Raw genomic sequence first — 18,191 nt, forward strand, 5'->3', positions numbered from 1 at the left:
AGACGAGCAACACTTAAGTTTCATGCCGTAACGTTTACAACGCATGGGCTTTCATGCATTACGGAGGATTACGAACGAGAATCTTTCGAGCAAATAAGCGTAAATGAGGCTCGCCTTGCTACACAATGTACGCGCAAAGACTCTTATTAACGACACAACATCAATGTCGTTCTTTAGTTTTTATTTGCTTCACAGAAATTCATTGTCACGGCTGTTTACGTTCCCTGACTCGATTTTCCCGTTATTTTTCTTTTTTTTTTTTCTGTCTCTTATAGGTCAATGCAGAGAGGAAGTCCCAGTTGGACCAGCATGTGAGGTCTCACATTTCTGAAAAAGCGAAGGGGAGCAGAACTTCAACAACTTCTACATCCCCACCCTGCGAGCTCTCGCCCTCAGAGCTTGACGAATTTTGTGAGGAAGACCTTTCTGAAGACTTTGTCGCAACTAATATATTCCGTGGTGCAAACTCGAAAATCCGATGTTAAGAAAATGCCTCGAGAAGTATACTCGCAGGAAGATACCGGCAGGATCAACTCTCCGAAAGAATTACCTGCCTCGTTTGTACGAGAAAGCCTTGAATGAAACAAGGTCTTCCGTTGGGAACGGCCCAATGTGGCCTGCTGCAGATGAGACGACGGACGCCTGCGGTCGCTATGTAGCGCATCTGGTTGTTGGAAAACTTGACGATAATCAAAGGTCCAGAGGCCTTATCTGCTTGCGAGTTGAACACTCGAGAAAACAAACCACGGCACCGTAGCCAGATTTGTAAACGATGCTCTCAAGCTACTCTGGCCATATAGGGGGCGGAGAGAGAGCTTTAGGATATTTTATGCAGGTGCAGCTGCGTACATGATAAAGGCTGCTGACACCACGGAAGTTTTCTATGCAAACGTCGTGCACGTAACATGCTTGGTGCACGGCCTCAAGCACATTGCAGAAAAAGTTACGGGTCCAAAGAAGGTGTCAGTCGGGAAGAAAGATTTTGTGAAGGCGACAAGTCAAAGAGAAACATACCGAGCAATGATGCCAGACGGTCCGCTGCTCCCTGAACCTATTGCGTCACAAGAAGGGGAACCTGGCTGGAGGCAGTAGATCTCTACGCCGCTCACTTCGACAACCTGAAGGACGCGGTGAACAAGTTTTGTTCCGAGGACAGCGGCGCTGTCGGAGAAGCACAGGCGCTCTTTGAAAAGCCAGTGCTAGCTGTGGAGATACAGTTAGTGAAAACGCACTTAGTCTTCTTTGCACGAGCCATCCGGAGGCTTGAAATGGGAGGCCTCCTGCCTGTCGAATCCTTGGATGTGGTGAAAGGTGTACACGAGGGGCTCGCAAAGGTCGGTCGGCGATCTGTTTGCTTCGGTTCCTGACGCCACCCTACCGAGGGTTGTGCAGGCGCACCTTACTTTCAGTCTTCGTGTATGCTCCTCTCACAACGGGCGACGTAGGGAGGTCATTTTTGACAGTACTCAACGGCACCTGGCGGCAAACATTTCCTTCAACAGTTCATATCATCCAAACACGGCCTCCTATTATTATTATTTTTTGAAATATCCCGCTATAGTGGCCTTTCACTGCAACCCCAAGGTATCCAGTTAAAAAGCTTCATATACAGCTCGAGTTTTTACCGCATATATGACACATTTTTACTGCAGGTTTTGACCAGGTTAAGTGCACAGATGCGTGCATGTTTCATTACTTTCACCGCATATGACGGAACGAGGCCATCGTTTTTCTTCTCACGTTATTACTAAGGTTGATGGGAGCTGTACTTCTAGTCGTTGCAATCTCCGGTCCCCCTTTCGGCACAAACAAAAAAAAAAGTTCTCGAGACTGACGTCACAGCCCTTACTCTCTCATACTATACACAATAATCTCTTGGTGATTTCTCCTGAGATTTCATTCAGAAACTGTTAACAAATTGCAACGCGTTCCACAACAGATGCTCGTAACACATATGCTTCACAAAGGAATTAATCTTACAAGTCGTGACGTCCTGTAGAAATATTCTTTTATTTCTTTGGGTTGACTTATTCGTTTATGTCATCAGGTGAGGAGATGCAGGGCGTAAACGAAGCATTCATCATAAACAGAGGAAAGGAATAAAGAAAGGAACACAGAGGCAAAACGGAAGCAATGCAATGCATGTTTTTCATGGAAGTAAACACTGGTTAGCAGTTCAGAGCCATTGTATGGCTGTCACTTTGTTGTTTGTTTGTTTGTTTGTTTGTTTACGTTTCACATGTGTCACCACCTCTTTTTACCCTCTGCCTGTTCGTGAGTGAGAGTTTCATAAATGTGAAACACAAGTAAACTACGGCGGAATACAGATCGCATCGGAATAGCGTTCGCCTATCTGTGCATTAGCATGTGCTCCTCCAGATGTCTGCATCAAGGACATGCGACAGCCCAGGACTGGTGCACTTTAAAGTGTACGCGGCCTCTAAGCACTTGTATGGTCACCATCCCAAGTGTGTCGTGGCTGCATGTTAGGTCACAGGTTCATGCTCTGGCTGAACTAGCTCTAGCAGCGGCTTCTCTAACTTTGTGCGTTCGTGCTCTACAGCACAGAGGTTGCACTTGTATGGCTTCACATCCATGTAGGTCTTCTTGTTTCACTGCAGGTTTGTGCTGTGCCTCAGCTTTGCAGAACAGAGAACGCTCCTTTGTGGTTTCTCACTGCAGGCTGTCTGCTTGTGATATTCTACACGACAGGGACTGCACATGTTTCACACCGCAAGTTTGGGTTGTGGATGAACACTGCAGGACAGAGGTTGCAATTTTATGGCTGCTCAGCCGTGTGTGTCCGCTTGTGCTGCTGTAGATTCCCGTTGTAACTAAACTTTGCGTGGCAAACGTCACACTTGTATGGCTTCTCCCCCGTGTGTGCCCGCTTGTGCTGCTGTAGGGGCCCGCTGCGGCTGAACTCTGCGTGGCAGAGGTGGCACTTGTATGGCTTCTCGCCCGTGTGTGCTCTCTTATGCCGCCGTAGGTTTCCGCCCCAACTGAACTCCGCAGGGCAGACATCACACTTGTATGGCTTCTCTTCAGTGTGTGTTCGCTTCTGCTGCCGTAGGTGCACGCCCTGACTGAACTCCGCAGGGCAGACATCGCACTTGTATGGCTTATCTGCCGTGTGTGCTCGCTTGTGCCGCCGTAGGTTCCCGCTATGACTGAACTCCGCAGGGCAGACATCGCACTTGTATGGCTTCTCTCCCGTGTGTGCTCGCTTGTGCTGCCGTAGGTTTCCGCCCCAACTGAACTCCGCAGAGCAGACATCGCACTTGTATGGCTTCTCTCCCGTGTGTGCTCGCTTGTGCTGCCGTAGGTTCGCGCCCTGACTGAATTCCGCAGGGCAGACATCGCACTTGTGTGGCTTCTCTCCCGTGTGTGCTCGCTTGTGCTGCCGTAGGTGCCCGCCCTGACTGAACTCTGCAGGGCAGACATCGCACTTGTATGGCTTCTCTCCCGTGTGTGCTCGCTTGTGCCGCCGTAGGTGCCAGCCCTGACTGAACTCCGCAGGGCAGACATCGCACTTGTATGGCTTCTCTCCCGTGTGTGCTCGCTTGTGCCGCCGTAGGTGCCCGCCCTGACTGAACTCCGCAGGGCAGACATCGCACTTGTATGGCTTCTCGCCCGTGTGTGCTCGCTTGTGCTGCCGTTGGTGCCCGCCCTGACTGAACTCCGCAGGGCAGACATCGCACTTGTATGGCCTCTTCTCAGTATGCTTCGCCACATGGTTGTCGTCACTTCGTGACCACGAGAATGCAGAGGGATAGATGTTGCACCCAGAACCCTTCTCTCCGATCTGTATATCCGTCGGAGGAGGAGTGGAACACTTTTCAGACTCATTGTGACACTCTGCAAACATGTGGCATTCGAGGCTGTCATTCGACATGCATGCGAGTGCACGTGGCTTGCTCTGGTCTCGATGTCGCTCAGCGGGTTGGTCATTCATAGTGAATAGTGCAGTGCCGTCGGGCTGCAGTTCAACTGTTGTTGTGCTGAACTGTGCACCTGAAGAAGCGCAACTAGAGTATTCTTGATCACAAGTGCCTTTAGGCTTGTCCTTAATATGGAGCGTATCAGTGTTCCCTCTTGCGTCTGAAATTTCACAAATCGGACATTACGACGGCATACCAGACAAGGAGCATCTCTGATTCTCGGTCTATGAAAAACTAGATGGCACCACATTCACAAAGCTTTGTCAGACCGTTCACGTTCCGACTCCACAAATAACCCCATTGTGTATGACTGAGACCACGAGCTCAAAGCAACTCACACCACTCCGGTATTTGCCAAGGAGTGAAGTGTAGGACTATCGCACCGAACAATCTAAGCTCAATTCGAAACAGTCACAGCATTTTGTTTCTTTTCCTGTATGAATATTTTTGTTAATTTTTGTTTCAGTGTCGTATAATTAGGTTATGCTTAAATATGCACAGTTATATCTCCGCCATCATGTGACCCCGAATGTGCAGGAAGGGCTTCCGGGCCATTATGCGCATTTGACACAGCTAAGCCATTCCAGTGAAAACTAGCCAACGATGTACTAGCCCAACCGTTTCGAGTAGACTGGAAAAAATCGTTCATATTTCGTTACTGGTGTGCACATGGAACATAAGTTTTCTTTTTCGCCACTCTCGCAGTAGTTTCGGCTGAATTGCATATTAAAATTAGAGGATGGATATTTTCACCCACGTGGGTGTTTCAGGATCTGTTAGACGTTAAGTACGGCTTGCAACTAGGATGGTCCACTCAACCTGCCCTGTGCCCGCTTGTGCCCGAAATCACGATTTAAAAGTTAACCCCTTGAACGTTTTGAAAAATACCTAATTTTGTTCACTAAATTGGTATTTTTTTCTTCGCAAGTTCTTCGCAAATTGGCATTCCATACAGGCTGGCACAAAAATTTCTGCTCTATGTAAAGAGATGGCGGAGATGTTACATTCTGCAGAAAGGTGACAGAGAGAATACACAAATGTAGGAAGTCCAAAGTATTCGGTAAATTCATCAACACCCGAAATATAGAAATGCTTCGCGAATGCCCCTGAGAATGAATGGGGACCAACGAAGAGCAGACGGCGGGACATTCTTTGTTGACTGAACACCAGTGATTGCTAATTGCTAAACCAGCCACACAGACATCGTCCTCTTTGCCCGAAGAACTCAGACGCGTAGAACTCAGACTCATTTCGTTCTTCGACAGTTCGAGGAAAGAACGAGTGTTGAAAGCAGTCAGTCCTGCACCGGAATGCTTTGAGTGTGCTCTGATGGCTTAGCCGCGTTGATCTGGGTACATGCAGAGTGATGTAGTACTTATGATGAATTTGAAATTGACCACTGAGTAATTGAAAAAAAAAGGAACTGCAGCCGATGGATCTTTCTAGCTCTCCCAGCGGCATTAAGTCACACCGTGCGTAAAGAGGAGTAACTGAGGTGTGACAACAGTACGACTTGAAAATAAAACGTAACGCTCTCCTTTGAACGGATTCAAGAAGTCGGATATATTCGCATTGGTGTAAGCGTCCCAGAATTTTTCACTATATTCCAAAATAAGACGGACTAATGTTCTGATAGCTGTTAACGCAGTATGAGCTGTGCACCGAGAGAGACTGAGAAGTACTGGCGTGTACTCCTTGTATTATACCGTTGTCAATGACAGATTTTGTATAATTCCAGGACTATCCGTTGATTTGTATCGAGCCCGAATTCACAAATATTTTAGTGCGCGACACTCTATCCAGATGGCAGCACACGTTCGATTCGCACCAAACTTTAATTTATCAGAACTCAACCCAACTTATGATGGTAGTTTAGGGCGTTCAAGTGTCTTGTGCGAACAAAATATACCCATAGATTTCTGAAGAAGTAATTTCCGCTTAATACAAATGATATTTCATTTGTTTCAGCGTTCGTCGACGCCGTTGTCATCGCCGCCATCTTGCAAACCCAGAAGCGGCAGTGCGAATAGCGAGAAGGAGAGGGTGAAAGGAAGCCTCTGCACCAACCCTCCTTCAAGTGTGTGTGTAATTATGTTCGCGAACGGTAGACAAGTGCGTGCGTTGTTGATCTCTCTCACCGAGACTCACTTTGTCCACACCTGAGGGCAATCACAATCTCTGCCTAATCTCGATTGCGCGCGCGATGTGGATCCTGCGTCGGTGCGTTTTAGGTATCACACTTGATTCCTTCAGTCACATGCATGGTTACCTTTCGCAGTTAGAAACGCAACATATGCGGTGAAATTCTGCAAAAATTGCCGTAATGCGAAGTTGGATAAAGCATTGCCGTGTTTGCACAGCCATGTCTACCGATTTTGAGAGCTTAAAAGTTTACCCCATTTGATTACGATACTGACTGGTACACGAAATCTGATAGCTGTCGTCCATCAGAGCTGTCGTCCAAAACAAGCTTTGTGCAAAATCGCCAGCTCGGATCACATCAACGAAGAACGGCACAGGTAGAACACTGTCAACGAAAAAGTAGAACATGCGCGCCTTTGTTAAGAGTGCAAAAGCATTTTGCCCAGCTCTAAAGCTGCATTTGAGCTAAAAGCTTTGTCCCAAGGACAACATACCCAGTGATTCAATGTCAGGCTCTCCATCCCACGCATCCTTTGAGATTGACGACTTCCTTCAGTACTCGTCATCCGATACCATAGACATCGTCATTCTCACAGTCTGAACTGCATCGTCCAGAAGGACGCACCTCAACCGCGGACATTCCATTGACGCGCGTTTCGGCGGCGACACGCAACCGTCTGCCAACTCAACTTTTGGAAGTCCTCAGAGTACGTGCAACTTCAGGTCGATCCGCGTTCTTTTCCTCGGTAAAACACACCCGGGAACCACAGACGCCATTGTAGCACAAAGCGAACAAGAAAAAAAAAAGACGTAACAAAAAGCTTAAGGGGGATAGAACAATGTGGAGAGGGAGTATCCGCCTGTACTTCTATCGAGCTCTATCTAACACCAGGCGGTCATGTGCCGATGTGTTTTACTGACAACCTACTAGATTATAACGACCACGTCATATGCACCCCTTCCCAGCGCCGCGTTTTTGGAAGGTACCGGTAGCGCTGCTCAACGTCAAAGTTACTGCTTCCTCAACTTCTACAATACTTTGTACATCAGCTTAACTTAGTATTTCTGTACAAGCGGTGGATATTCCACAGATGTTTCATTCTGAAGTTGATTATCATCCTCAATCTACGTGGTTTCATAGGAGCTATTGCTGTCGTCTGCTACGGTAGTCGTTCGTACGCTTCTGCACGTTAAGAATTCAAATTTTCATCTTCCAATCGTGATGCAGATCTCGCGTGCCGGTGAGCAGTGCCCTAAGCGGGCGGGCTCCTCAACTATCAATTTAGTAGGTCTTGGTTTTACTATCCATCGGGAGAACTCTGATCGATATATGCAGACAGACACTTTCACGACTATCATTATATGGATGTCACGTTAACATGTGCTCCAACGGGTGAGATGACAGGAATCAGCAACTTGATCTTAATATTGGAGGTACCGTTATCTCAAAGATCATAACTGTAATAATTAATGAACGTAATAAGTAATCAACGTAACAATAAATGGGCTCAGCTCGTGTGCAACGAGCAGAAAACTGAAGGTGTTTCTGTTGCATCCCTGTTTTTTGTCTGTATGACGGCAATGCAGTTTGGTGTTGACTAATATTCCTGTCATATAGGCAGTCTTCAATCACCATTGTAGCCAATGGCCATTGGGATCATGCGCACCGCCACCAACACATGGACTTTTCAAAGAGCGTCGCATCTAACTGAATCTCAATGGCTGACTGGTTACACTTGGCGGCACTACACACAAGCTGAATGGCTGTTGGTTTCAATGGTTATTGAAGACTGCCCATGTGTCATGGCCTGGGTTTATAAATGCCCTTGAGCACTTTGTATTTACCTTCAGGTATTGAATCACAGATGCGTGTCATCTGGTCCAGCTCTGTTATGATTGCAACATTGTAAGGCTCTGTCTTCACTTCTATGATTGGATGTTCATTGGAAGATTCCTCTCGACGTTCTTCTTTAACGTGACACGTACCAGATGTCACTCCTGCAGTAAAACAAAAAACGGAAGAAGTAAGCCATATTGCAAATCTCATGCGACGGTTTATCTCCATAATGAAGCTAATCACACTCCGTTGTAACCTGTCCGTGCACATTGCATTCAAAAACGTCGGTCGACAAAACCAGAAATACTCTGAATATATGGGGTGAGATAACCAGATGTATGACATCTTCCTAAGCCACGCTCACATGTGCCAGCTTTCTGCTCCGAGTCGAACTAGCCCCTGCATTTTAGTACCCCCTTAAGGTAATGTATATAGATATGTTTCTTTGGCTTTAGCAGAAAAAAAATGAAATGATCTCTCAGCTATATCTGCAGGAGTTGAACCCATGCCCGATAGTTTGGCACAAACGAAATCACATCGCACCAATGGGAGTCACGTGGCAATGCTCCTCTTGCGGATTGGTCGATTGGCGCAACCAACTTTTGAAGTTTTTGCTCACTGACCGATCTCCACTAACTCAAGTTGATGGTCCCCACTCACTGTCGCCAGCTCTGAGCTGGCCTGTGTGAGCGCTGCCTTACAAACATCCGTCATACTACTATTATAACAATAATATTAATAATAAAGTTGTACCTTTATACCGTAAGACAACTACGATAATGAGTAGAGCCCGGATTTTTAGAAAAAAAATTGTGTTAGGTTCAAAATCCTCATTTAGGCACGAAAAACGCCATTACAGGCACGGCACTATAAATTGATTTTTTTCTCACCGTAGCACTGAAAGCTCAAAAGGAAGCGAATAAACATGTTTTATCCGCAGGAACAATATCGTAATGGTAGCTGTGACTGTTTTCCTTATTTTTTGCTGCACGAAATGCAAAACTTTTTGGTCCTACTATGGTCACAACACTTCTGTTCATTGCCACCTGTTCCACAACACTTCACAGAAGGACTTGCAGAATGTACCGTAATCTCAGCGTATTAGCCACAGCTTACACACATTTTTTTTTTTTTTGCTTGCAGGCGCTCTGCGGCTTATCCACTGCGACGACATCGAAATAGATCATGTAAGAATAAAACACTCAAAAATAACCCTACTTGCAAAATAAACTCTTCAATATAAATAATAGGAAAATCCACCCTGCTTAAATAAACTACGACAACTTTGAGGAATAAACACCTTCGAAATGAACCTTTTAAAATCCACCGTCCCTGATTGGTGGACAGCTGACGGCTCTACATCCCCCGCGGAAGGTAGCGTGCTCATCGTGCTTGGGACTACCCCGGGTAAGAAGTGTGAACGAGGATCTCGCTCCACTGGAAGTAGGTTGTCTGTCTGTACGTGACCCGTGGCCAGTGTCGCCAACTTAGAGGGGCGATGCCGTCTGCTTTGGCAGCTAGCAAATTTTTTTGCGTCGTGCATCTAGGCCAGCTTTATCTCTCTCTGTCTATTCTTTTTTTTTTTCTGTGTGTGTGCATGCTTTCTTAACATTTCTTTCCTTGAGATGGTCCGCTGGATGGGGAAACGAGCATTTTGGAGCGATGTCCTGAGTGTGCTTCTCGGTGACAAATCGTCGCTCGTTACCGAGTAGGTGCTGGGGTTTTCGGATGAAATGATTTTTTTTTTTACTTTGCAGCTGAAATTCTCTATAATGGCCCTGAATCCTACTTATGCCAACCGTATCAAACGAGCATGTGTGCTGCAATCCCTACAAAACTGCTGAGGCAGCCGTAGAGATTTGGATTCGAAGGGTAGTCTCCTGGCTTCAATTCACATTGCCACCACTTTAAATTCCGCTCCGTGTAACAGATGGCATAATAGCAGCCAACGTGAATGAGCGTCGCCGCGCAATCTGTCCACAACACCGCCATGGCTATGCTCTTTCCGCCATCCTCCCGAAGCTCGTTAGCCTAGTCCACAGCTCGGCTTGCTCAAGGGTCAAGAGTGAGTGCCCGGTATTCATACGCGCATCGTCCTCATCACTTTAAGACTGAATATTTTGTGTAGCTGTTATGCAAAGAAATATAATTGATAACAATACAGACACGAGTAAAAAACATCACAATAGCAAGTTCTGGAAAAGGGAACATTGTATCGCCCATAAACTATCATACGGAACATTACCTTCCTACACCTAACCATGATTTATTTTAACTGTCTTTATTTTTAGAGCGTGTATTTTTAAGCGGTTTATTCTAAAAAAGAATTATTCTAAAGGGTGAAGTTTTAAGCGTTGATTCTTTAGTATTTTATTTCGAAATATTTCGTTGATTCTTTAGTATTTTATTTCGAAATATTTATTTCGGTGTACAGCCAACCAACGGTATAGCGTACCTTATCACCATTTTTGCTCCGGAATTTTCCGCATAGAATGCCGGTTTTAACGAAAGGGCCGACACTGTCTCTGGAACAGCACCGCCCTGCCAATGCACGAACAACGCGTAACGGGGTCAAGACCACATTCGAGTAGACTGACCTTCCCCACTGGCCACTGATCCCTCGATCTATGAGAAACCCCTTGCCCTTGTTACACGTTCCTCATGGATCGATGGTTGTATGCGTGTCTGAGCAACTTGTACTCCGCCATCAATTTGCTAGTGTCCTCACCCGGGTTTGAACCCGCAACTTTGGGACCAGTAAGTGAACACGCTAGCAACTGAGGCATCGAGGCCAGAGGTCTGAGCGGCATATCTACAAGATCTTACTATCTTCAACGTATTGTTTATACGAGGATTTTACCATCAGTATCACCTCCTGGTGAAGGCTCGCTGCACTGCTGTTGCTGTACCTGGCCCTCTTCTGGAAGGCAGGAAAAATCAGGTGGCTCCGATTTCACTTTCACGATCTGACCACTGAACTCTGGTGAGAGCTGCATCTCTTCAGCTTGTGAATCCGAGGGGCTAGAGCTTGATCACTCAAGGGCACAAGGATCTCTCGCCTCTTCCTTCACGAGGAGTAAACTGTTGGCTGTCATCGTCCCATGTAAATTATGAGTAAGAGAACATTGGCTCCGGAAGTGAACAGTTGCTGCAGGCTCAAACAAATGTGCGTATCAATTAAAGGTAATCGACTCACTGTTTGTCCTCCCAGAGGGTCTGTCTTCGGGGGTCTTCAGAGAGGCCGTCTTCGAGGGTTCCCAGTCAGGACAGAAGACATGCCAGAGAGGGGTACCCTGTAGAGATTGTTTCTTAAGAAGGAAGCATGATGCTAGTCGAAGAGTAACCCCGAGATGGAGGGACCACCACAAATTCTTTCAGGTTACTCCCAGCATCAGCGGATCAAACTTTTTCTCTCGACTTTTTACTCCCCGCAGGGGTCAGGTTACTCCAAGGTCGCTGCGGTTTTGACTCATTTGAATATCGGAACTGAGGGATGGATGCTGTAACGCGTGTGTGAGGATTCTTAATTTTAGGTAATTAGCCTCGTAATTGCACTCTCTCTTCGACAGCACGTCCACCTGGCCATAGAACTCGGCCGCAAAAACGACGTGTGTACTGACCTCGTAGTTTCGTTACGAAAATTCAGTAAAGTAAGTTTTGTCACGATCTCACAGCTCAGTAAAAGAATAAGAAGGAAAAAGAACGACGGTTGTGAACAGGAATCCAGGGGATCGAATCCGCAATGCTTATGAATCTCGAATCCTCTCATTAAAAACTGTATAAAAAGCCACAGGGGAAAAAGCACTTCTGCTGAAGAATGTTTTCAAGTAGAATTTGATATTTTTGTCTAATGAAAAACTAATTCAATAATAGTTGACTTTCAAGGAAAAAATATATAGTATACTCGTTCTTAAATGTAATTTATGTAACATGTTGTCCTTCCACTATGGGAAATAACTACATAAACTCTCAAATTTCCACAAACCTGGGAAACAATCAAAAAGTACACCTGCATAAATTATGCCATTGTAACGTAAGAGTTCTTGCCTAAACCGTTTCAGTGTGAGGCAATATAAACAGACAAACAAGAAAACATCTACTGGCAAATCAGGACTAATGCACACTCCTGATGCGCAAATAAAAACAAAGAAAAAAAAAAAACAAAAAAAAAACAAACGCGGTTCAAAAGATTCAATACTCCATTTCTTGCCATGGGAATTAGGATTCCCGAATCCCTGTCTAGGATTCGAGGATTTGGTTTGCCCATTCCTAGTTGTAATGGAAACTGAAACAGAGGCAGTAAGGGAAACGAAAAAGATTCTGTTAAATTCCCCTGGATGCTGTCCACCTCATCCGTTGGTTCCATAATCACATGTCATGTCTGTTGTCTGCTGTTTAGCTCGTAATGCGTGTTTAAAAAAAAAAATATTTTCATGAGCTTGCGACCCTGTGTGCTTGGAAAGGTAGTGTGGATTGTGTAGTACTAATTTAGGAATACTAGAATACTGAGACTGGTGGCTATTGGAGAAGACAGTCTGGTTACCATCTACACGGGAGTCGTCAAAGTCTTCCATGAAGGTGATGTTGCTGAGACAATACCACCTTCCTTCCCTATGTGGACAGTTCTTCAAATTCTTTACAGAGAATCGAAGTTCTTTTCTGTCGGTTATTCGGATGTTTGTACGCAGAGTTACGAAGACTAGAACACCAGAGAGCATGTTAGCATGAGAACCTTAATGTTGATGCAGTTCTTTGTTTATATTCACACAAAGAGAACCAGTCCTGATAGGTTTCCTGTGAAGGGTACATATATATTCAGGCTTCATTGTAGTTTTGAAAACTCGCAACATTGTTAAGCCCGAATCCCATAACAAGCGACACGCGGCAGATACACGCGTGAAGCGACAAAATCGACGTCACCGCCGCCACACGAGCGTCAAAAAAGCTTTGTCGCGGCTCAATATTTCTGCATCTACTCCCAGTAGATATTTGTAGCATGTCGCCGAGTTCGTTGCCTGTTGTTTGACAAAACCAGCTAGATTTGGCGGCGTGAAACAAAAACTGAACCCGTGGGCAAGGGAAAGGTTGGAGAGGGCAACCAACAAAAGTAGCAGACGAAGAAGTGGTCGAGGCGTTGGGAACTTCAACCGCAGCGCCACTGCGTTACGGCGAATATTACATAGCACATTCATTACAAGTTCTCCTCGTTTTGACGAATGAAATACTATTTTTGGTATATTTGTGGCAGTTTACAACTTAGCTCGAATAAAATAAGCATTGCTTCTCCAAAAACATCATTTCTCGGCGACGAAATGTCGCTGCTCAAATGGACCAGGAAGTCGCGCCATGACCACACGCGACAGCGACAAATTCTGCAGCGCGTCGCTTGTCGCTTGTTATGGGGTCCGCGCTTTAGACCACCTGTTGCAACATTTAATTATATCCGCAGGCCGATGTCACACGGCTAGATGGGACTCACTGTTTTCTGAAGATGAAGCCTCGTTTTTCACACTTGCTTGTGCATGGGTGTCTGTGTCCTGTTCCTTGGGGTTGTTCTGCTCCGGGTACTTATCCCCAATTGTCGTTCATCTCAGACGATCCTGGGTCAGTATGTTAGCACTGAACGAAGCATCTCATCAATATTAATAATAACGAGGAGTACGTAGAGTTACACTTTAAAAGCAATTAAAAAAAACCTGGCGCGAAACAAACAAAGGATGACACAACAGATAGCGCAGCACACATGTAGATTTACGCGCGTCATGTCAGTCAGTGAACGTGAAGATTTCCATGTTATCCCATTGACAGTGCCCCAAGTTGCTTTTGCCTCCAAGTGAACAGTAAAGGCTCCCTCTAAGTGACACTCGAGGCTACTTTGTCATTACTAGAAGCGTACTAGAAGCTATGTACTCGTTCTCAACCTACACGCTCGTGAGATATGGCCTTTCTTCTTACAATGGAAACAGACAGCCGATAAGAACGGGCACGCTTGCGATGCGTGTTTGGTGGATGCGCACCTTGAACACCGTTAGATTAGATTCTTTCATCTGAAGCAGTCCTTCCGTACTATCTTCTTTGGCATGCGTAGCTGTGGCATTACGGGTCGCGCTTTCTAATGCTTGCGCCTTATCAATTGCCTTCTGAAATGTTAGGTTTTTGTCTTCCGTAAATAAGACCCTTTGAATTTCTACACGCTGTAGCCCACAAACAAACCTGTCCCTCAGGGACTCGTCCAAAAATGCGCCGAAATTACAAGTTTCAGCAAGCTTCCGTAACGCTGCAGCAAAATCTTTAATGCTTTCGCCGTCTAGCTGAGTACGTCTGTGGAATTTCGCTCGTTCACCAATGACAGAAGGTTTCGGGGTGTAGTGCTCCCGCAGTAACTGCAGTATCTCTTTAAACTTCTTTTTCGAAGGAGCGTCCGGGCTTTTGAGAGACTTCAAAAGTGCGTATGTTTTTGGCCCGATAATACTAACGACGGCGTCGACCTTGTTGTCATCCTCAATGCGGTTGACATTCAAATAGGACTGAAGTCTTTCTTCATACGCCGTCCAGTCACTAGTAGACTCATCAAAAGACTTCAGGGAACCTACTTGAGCAATGCGTGTTGCCTTATCCCTCGAAGTTGTTACTGTACTGCCGTGAGAATACTTTCCGGAGATGGTGGATCGTACGTCCAGCTCGTCGCCAATATGTTGTGTCTAATCCACGAGACGGTGAGTAGCAGCATAGCATACTTTTATTCCGCTCATACCGAGCGCTCGACCCGGCATAGCATGAGTGAAGTACAGCCAACAAAAGACGCGCACACAGCAAAACAGGCAGCTTATCTACCTTCTGCGCACGTAACATACCTGTGCTAACTTTGGCTGTTATCACACAACAATAGTAAACTATGTCATACTTCTATACTATACTACCCTACCAGTTAACCGACGATTTATGATTTCCTTGTTTCTTGCACTTAGTGGTGTAACTCTATTCCTTCAGTCTTACTCTAAACCCACATTCCCACACCAGGAGGTGACACTTACTCGCACGACAAACAAAGGCGCGGTGAAAGATAACGCCTTATCAGCCTTCCACAGAAGCAGGTTTCCCATATGCGTCGCTTCAGACTCCGCCAGGTAATCGATGGACCTCCATCTCTTCAACTGAACATCACTGCAAGTCTAAAGTGAGGTGAGGTCCCCAATACGTATATTTCAAAATATTATTTATGCTGCGTTGTAGCGATTCACTATGTGGTTGCGATTATTTTTACTGTTCTCACTGTGTTGGCAAATTGTTTTTTATGAACTGTATAGCGTATTTTTAGAAGCGGGATTTTCTTGCGTCTGTCTTTGCTTATCCTGCTACTCCTCTGCGACTCATTATCTATTAATCTGTATCGTCACAGTAAATAACGTACGCTGTGTCCGGAAAGGTGGTTCGTTAAATTCCCTAAGCATCACCGAAGCGTGCCCTTGTTTCTCCTTGGACTAATATAAAGCGCCACTCTCACCGATGGTCGCTCAGAATTCCTACCTATTTGTGCCGTCTGCCTTTTTTTTCCTTTCTCGGTGGTTGTGTTGCGGTTAATTGGAACGCTCGTCATTCATGCTACCATCCCTAAATAACTGCGTACTTTGCCCATCATTGTCACCTTGTCGTCTCAACACGATTTGTTGCATCCGCAGTGGGAAACAATCTCACTGCGCCATCCCTTCCCGTGTCTGGTGGTGCCTTTCTGAACAATTGCTGGCGACTTTTGCTCATAGTTTGTTATATAAAGTGTAAATTTAATGATGTCCTCGCTAGGAAAGGTCACCTTGGGTGGTCCGCAGGCAGAAAAACAACTGATAAGACGATAAGAACCCATGAAGGCATCACGTGAAGTACCCTCTCGAGCCTAGGAAAGAGATAATTATCTCTTTCCTAGTCACCGTGATGTGACTAGCTCACATAGGGCACATAGGCGTTGTAATATATAATCTTTTCCCCTTCTAGCTTAATTGATACATATTATAATACACATTTTTATATTTGTGCAGTTTTGAAACCTATAGCTCCCCTTGATGGTCCTCTATTCGACAGAAAATAAATTTGTTTTGTTATGTTAAACCGGTAGGGCCCTGCTGTAGGTGAAACTAACCCTGAATGACATTACTGACATGCCATTTAAAAGCCAGACTACGGACAGTTTATGAATACGTTGTGGAGGCGATCTTCAACACAACGCAGTGACGAGCTTGAATTTATGAACCCCAATCGTTGTTAGAAAGCATGCAGCAAGACCTGTATGGAATGTGAGACAACACAGTTTACACCACACTTGTGACCACACCATGCAAGGTCACCATGAGAATATCTCGTAAGTCACATCGCACATTGCAGGTGGGCCATGGGTCCGGCGTGGGAACATCGACGACGATCGTAACTGAAGTGTTCGGCGGAGCCAGGGCACGATGAGCGCAGGGTACAAAGACTGACACGTGATCTACCTGGTGCTTGAAAGAAGTACTGAAGAAAAAGGTTTGTAAGACTTGAATACTATTATACGCTCCATTGTGTGGTATTGCATTCAGCCAGATAACATAGTTGACGGGGACTATAGCCCGCATTGATTTACGTTTTCTTTTTTTACCGTAGCAAGTACTCGTTCAACCACCCGTCAACACGTGCCATCACAGCGAGGGCTCCCAGGAAGGTCACATTCTTGCACACGGTTGTAACGCCCAATAAGGTAAGTCCCGTCAGAGTATCCCACTTACCAGAAACGATCGATTCGCAAACAAACGCATTTGCTGGAATGTGTTCCGTATAATTTCAGGCTAGATAAACATTTTGAACGTAGAACAGATTCCTTAAAGGGACTTTCTAGACTCCACATGTGAAGTAAATAGGCCTCATCAGATGATCGTCATTCATGTAGTAGTTTTCTTTATTTTTTATGAACCCAAGCGGAAAATATTTTACTCGTTGCATATGTTACTCGCAAATCGTTTATTTCAAGTTTCTTCGGTTATGTGACTGGTTGTTCGACATTATATTCTGAGTGTGAACAGATGTTCGAATATATTTATTCGCGTCATCTTCTGCAAGCAACCGTTTCGATCCCTGCCATCTGGGAAGTGAGAGCTTCGGCCACGCTGATTGGTTTTCGCAAACTCGTGACCGTACCGGAAGTAGATGCGAACACTTCTTCGAAGGTGTCTTCAGTGATGTCATGGCTGGTTTAGTTGCGGTATTCTCGGTGCAAATTTTCCACGCGCAATTACCTTTAATTTCATTTGGTTATTATTTTTTTACAACTTGATGGAAAGAGAGATACATAACAAACGTAAATATACAGTGTAACACACTAGTGCGTAAATAACGCAGTATAGGCAGTATAAAGACTCGTTTGCTTCTATAGATTAACTGCAGACGGCTTCATCTTTTGCAACGCTCACTTTACCTCAGATAAGCGATCTTTTGAATCGCTATGTTTCATGTGTGTGAACCTCACTCTGAAAAACCCTCCTGCTTTACAGAGACGATGACGACCGTTGGGATACATAAATCAGCGTTGGAGCTTCACAAACTCCTTGAACGAGCAGTCCTTACGTCCTACTACGACAAATTCATCGAGATAGGTAAGCCAAAACGGAACTTCATATCACCGGGCATGTCAATCAGGGACGTGACACTTTCGTCGTCAACCACGCAGCGCCAACAGGTCGGGAGTAACCGCTGCCGAGGTCATGGGTTCGAAACCCTGTACCATGCGAGCAGGAGTCGGTCACGTCCTCCTCTGAGACTGTAGCCAAATACGCTGTCCCGTGCGATGGGGTTTAGCGAAGGTTAAGTAACTCTCCATATAGGACAAATTATAAGGTACTTCTAGACCAGAGTTCCCTTTCGAGGCAAACCCCGATGTTATTAGAATGCCTATTTCCTTTCTACGACCGCGAAGAGGCAAAGGTCCCAGTACAAAATATCGCGTGCCAAGGTTGTCTACACTGAGGGATGTGTTTATATTGACGTAATTCGTTTGCAGAAATATGTTTCAAAGACAAGTTTCCCCTTGGAACCGAAGACCAGCTTAAATGGGTTGTCGGGTCCTGAAGCGCGTGCATAAGATCGATGGTGTAATTTTCTGCACCGCTTTATAGCTTCATTGGTGAAGTTTCCCTCCCGAAAACAGCTTACATATTAAATAAACGGGATTTAAAAACTCGCACACCCCTCAGAAATCCCGAAAAAAATCTCCCCAGATATAAATAGCGTTGATCCCGCGTAATATTTGG

The 18,191-nt window shown here is 45.4% G+C and overlaps 2 protein-coding genes across 3 annotated transcripts; both read right to left on the reverse strand.

The window, feature by feature from the left end:
- Nucleotides 1-1,991: 1,991 nt before the first annotated feature.
- On the reverse strand, nt 1,992-14,769 carry LOC135376526 (zinc finger protein 436-like). 2 transcript variants are annotated; one of them, XM_064609051.1, is made up of 6 exons: nt 14,514-14,769; nt 13,400-13,520; nt 11,117-11,213; nt 10,781-11,008; nt 7,929-8,081; nt 1,992-4,101 (listed from the first exon to the last, which is right to left on the reverse strand). In XM_064609051.1, exons 4-6 carry the CDS (start codon nt 10,914-10,916, stop codon nt 2,780-2,782), a joined length of 1,611 nt encoding a protein of 536 aa, XP_064465121.1. In that variant the 5' UTR covers nt 10,917-11,008; nt 11,117-11,213; nt 13,400-13,520; nt 14,514-14,769; the 3' UTR covers nt 1,992-2,779. The 2 variants fall into 2 exon arrangements, with proteins under 2 accessions (XP_064465121.1, XP_064465122.1); XM_064609052.1 differs by having other exon boundaries at nt 13,400-13,539.
- On the reverse strand, nt 13,872-17,130 carry LOC135376521 (uncharacterized). Its single transcript, XM_064609036.1, has 2 exons — nt 17,083-17,130; nt 13,872-14,621 (listed from the first exon to the last, which is right to left on the reverse strand). Exons 1-2 carry the CDS (start codon nt 17,128-17,130, stop codon nt 13,872-13,874), a joined length of 798 nt encoding a protein of 265 aa, XP_064465106.1.
- Nucleotides 17,131-18,191: the final 1,061 nt, after the last annotated feature.

This window comes from Ornithodoros turicata, unplaced genomic scaffold (assembly GCF_037126465.1).
Source record: "Ornithodoros turicata isolate Travis unplaced genomic scaffold, ASM3712646v1 ctg00001142.1, whole genome shotgun sequence".
Lineage (NCBI taxonomy): Eukaryota > Metazoa > Arthropoda > Arachnida > Ixodida > Argasidae > Ornithodoros > Ornithodoros turicata.

Bases quoted from the DNA above. Each gene is read 5' to 3' on its own strand.
- LOC135376526 (XM_064609051.1), bottom strand. From the start codon at position 10,916: ATGCAGCTCTCACCAGAGTTCAGTGGTCAGATCGTGAAAGTGAAATCG. The intron at 8,082-10,780 runs GTAAAATCCTCG...GTTTTACTGCAG, and splicing joins ACCAGGAGGTGATACTGATG to GAGTGACATCTGGTACGTGT. The intron at 4,102-7,928 runs GTAAATACAAAG...GTGAAATTTCAG, and splicing joins CTGTGATTCAATACCTGAAG to ACGCAAGAGGGAACACTGAT.
- LOC135376521 (XM_064609036.1), bottom strand. From the start codon at position 17,130: ATGACATCACTGAAGACACCTTCGAAGAAGTGTTCGCATCTACTTCCG. The intron at 14,622-17,082 runs GTACGGTCACGA...CTCGTGGATTAG, and splicing joins AGTGTTCGCATCTACTTCCG to ACACAACATATTGGCGACGA.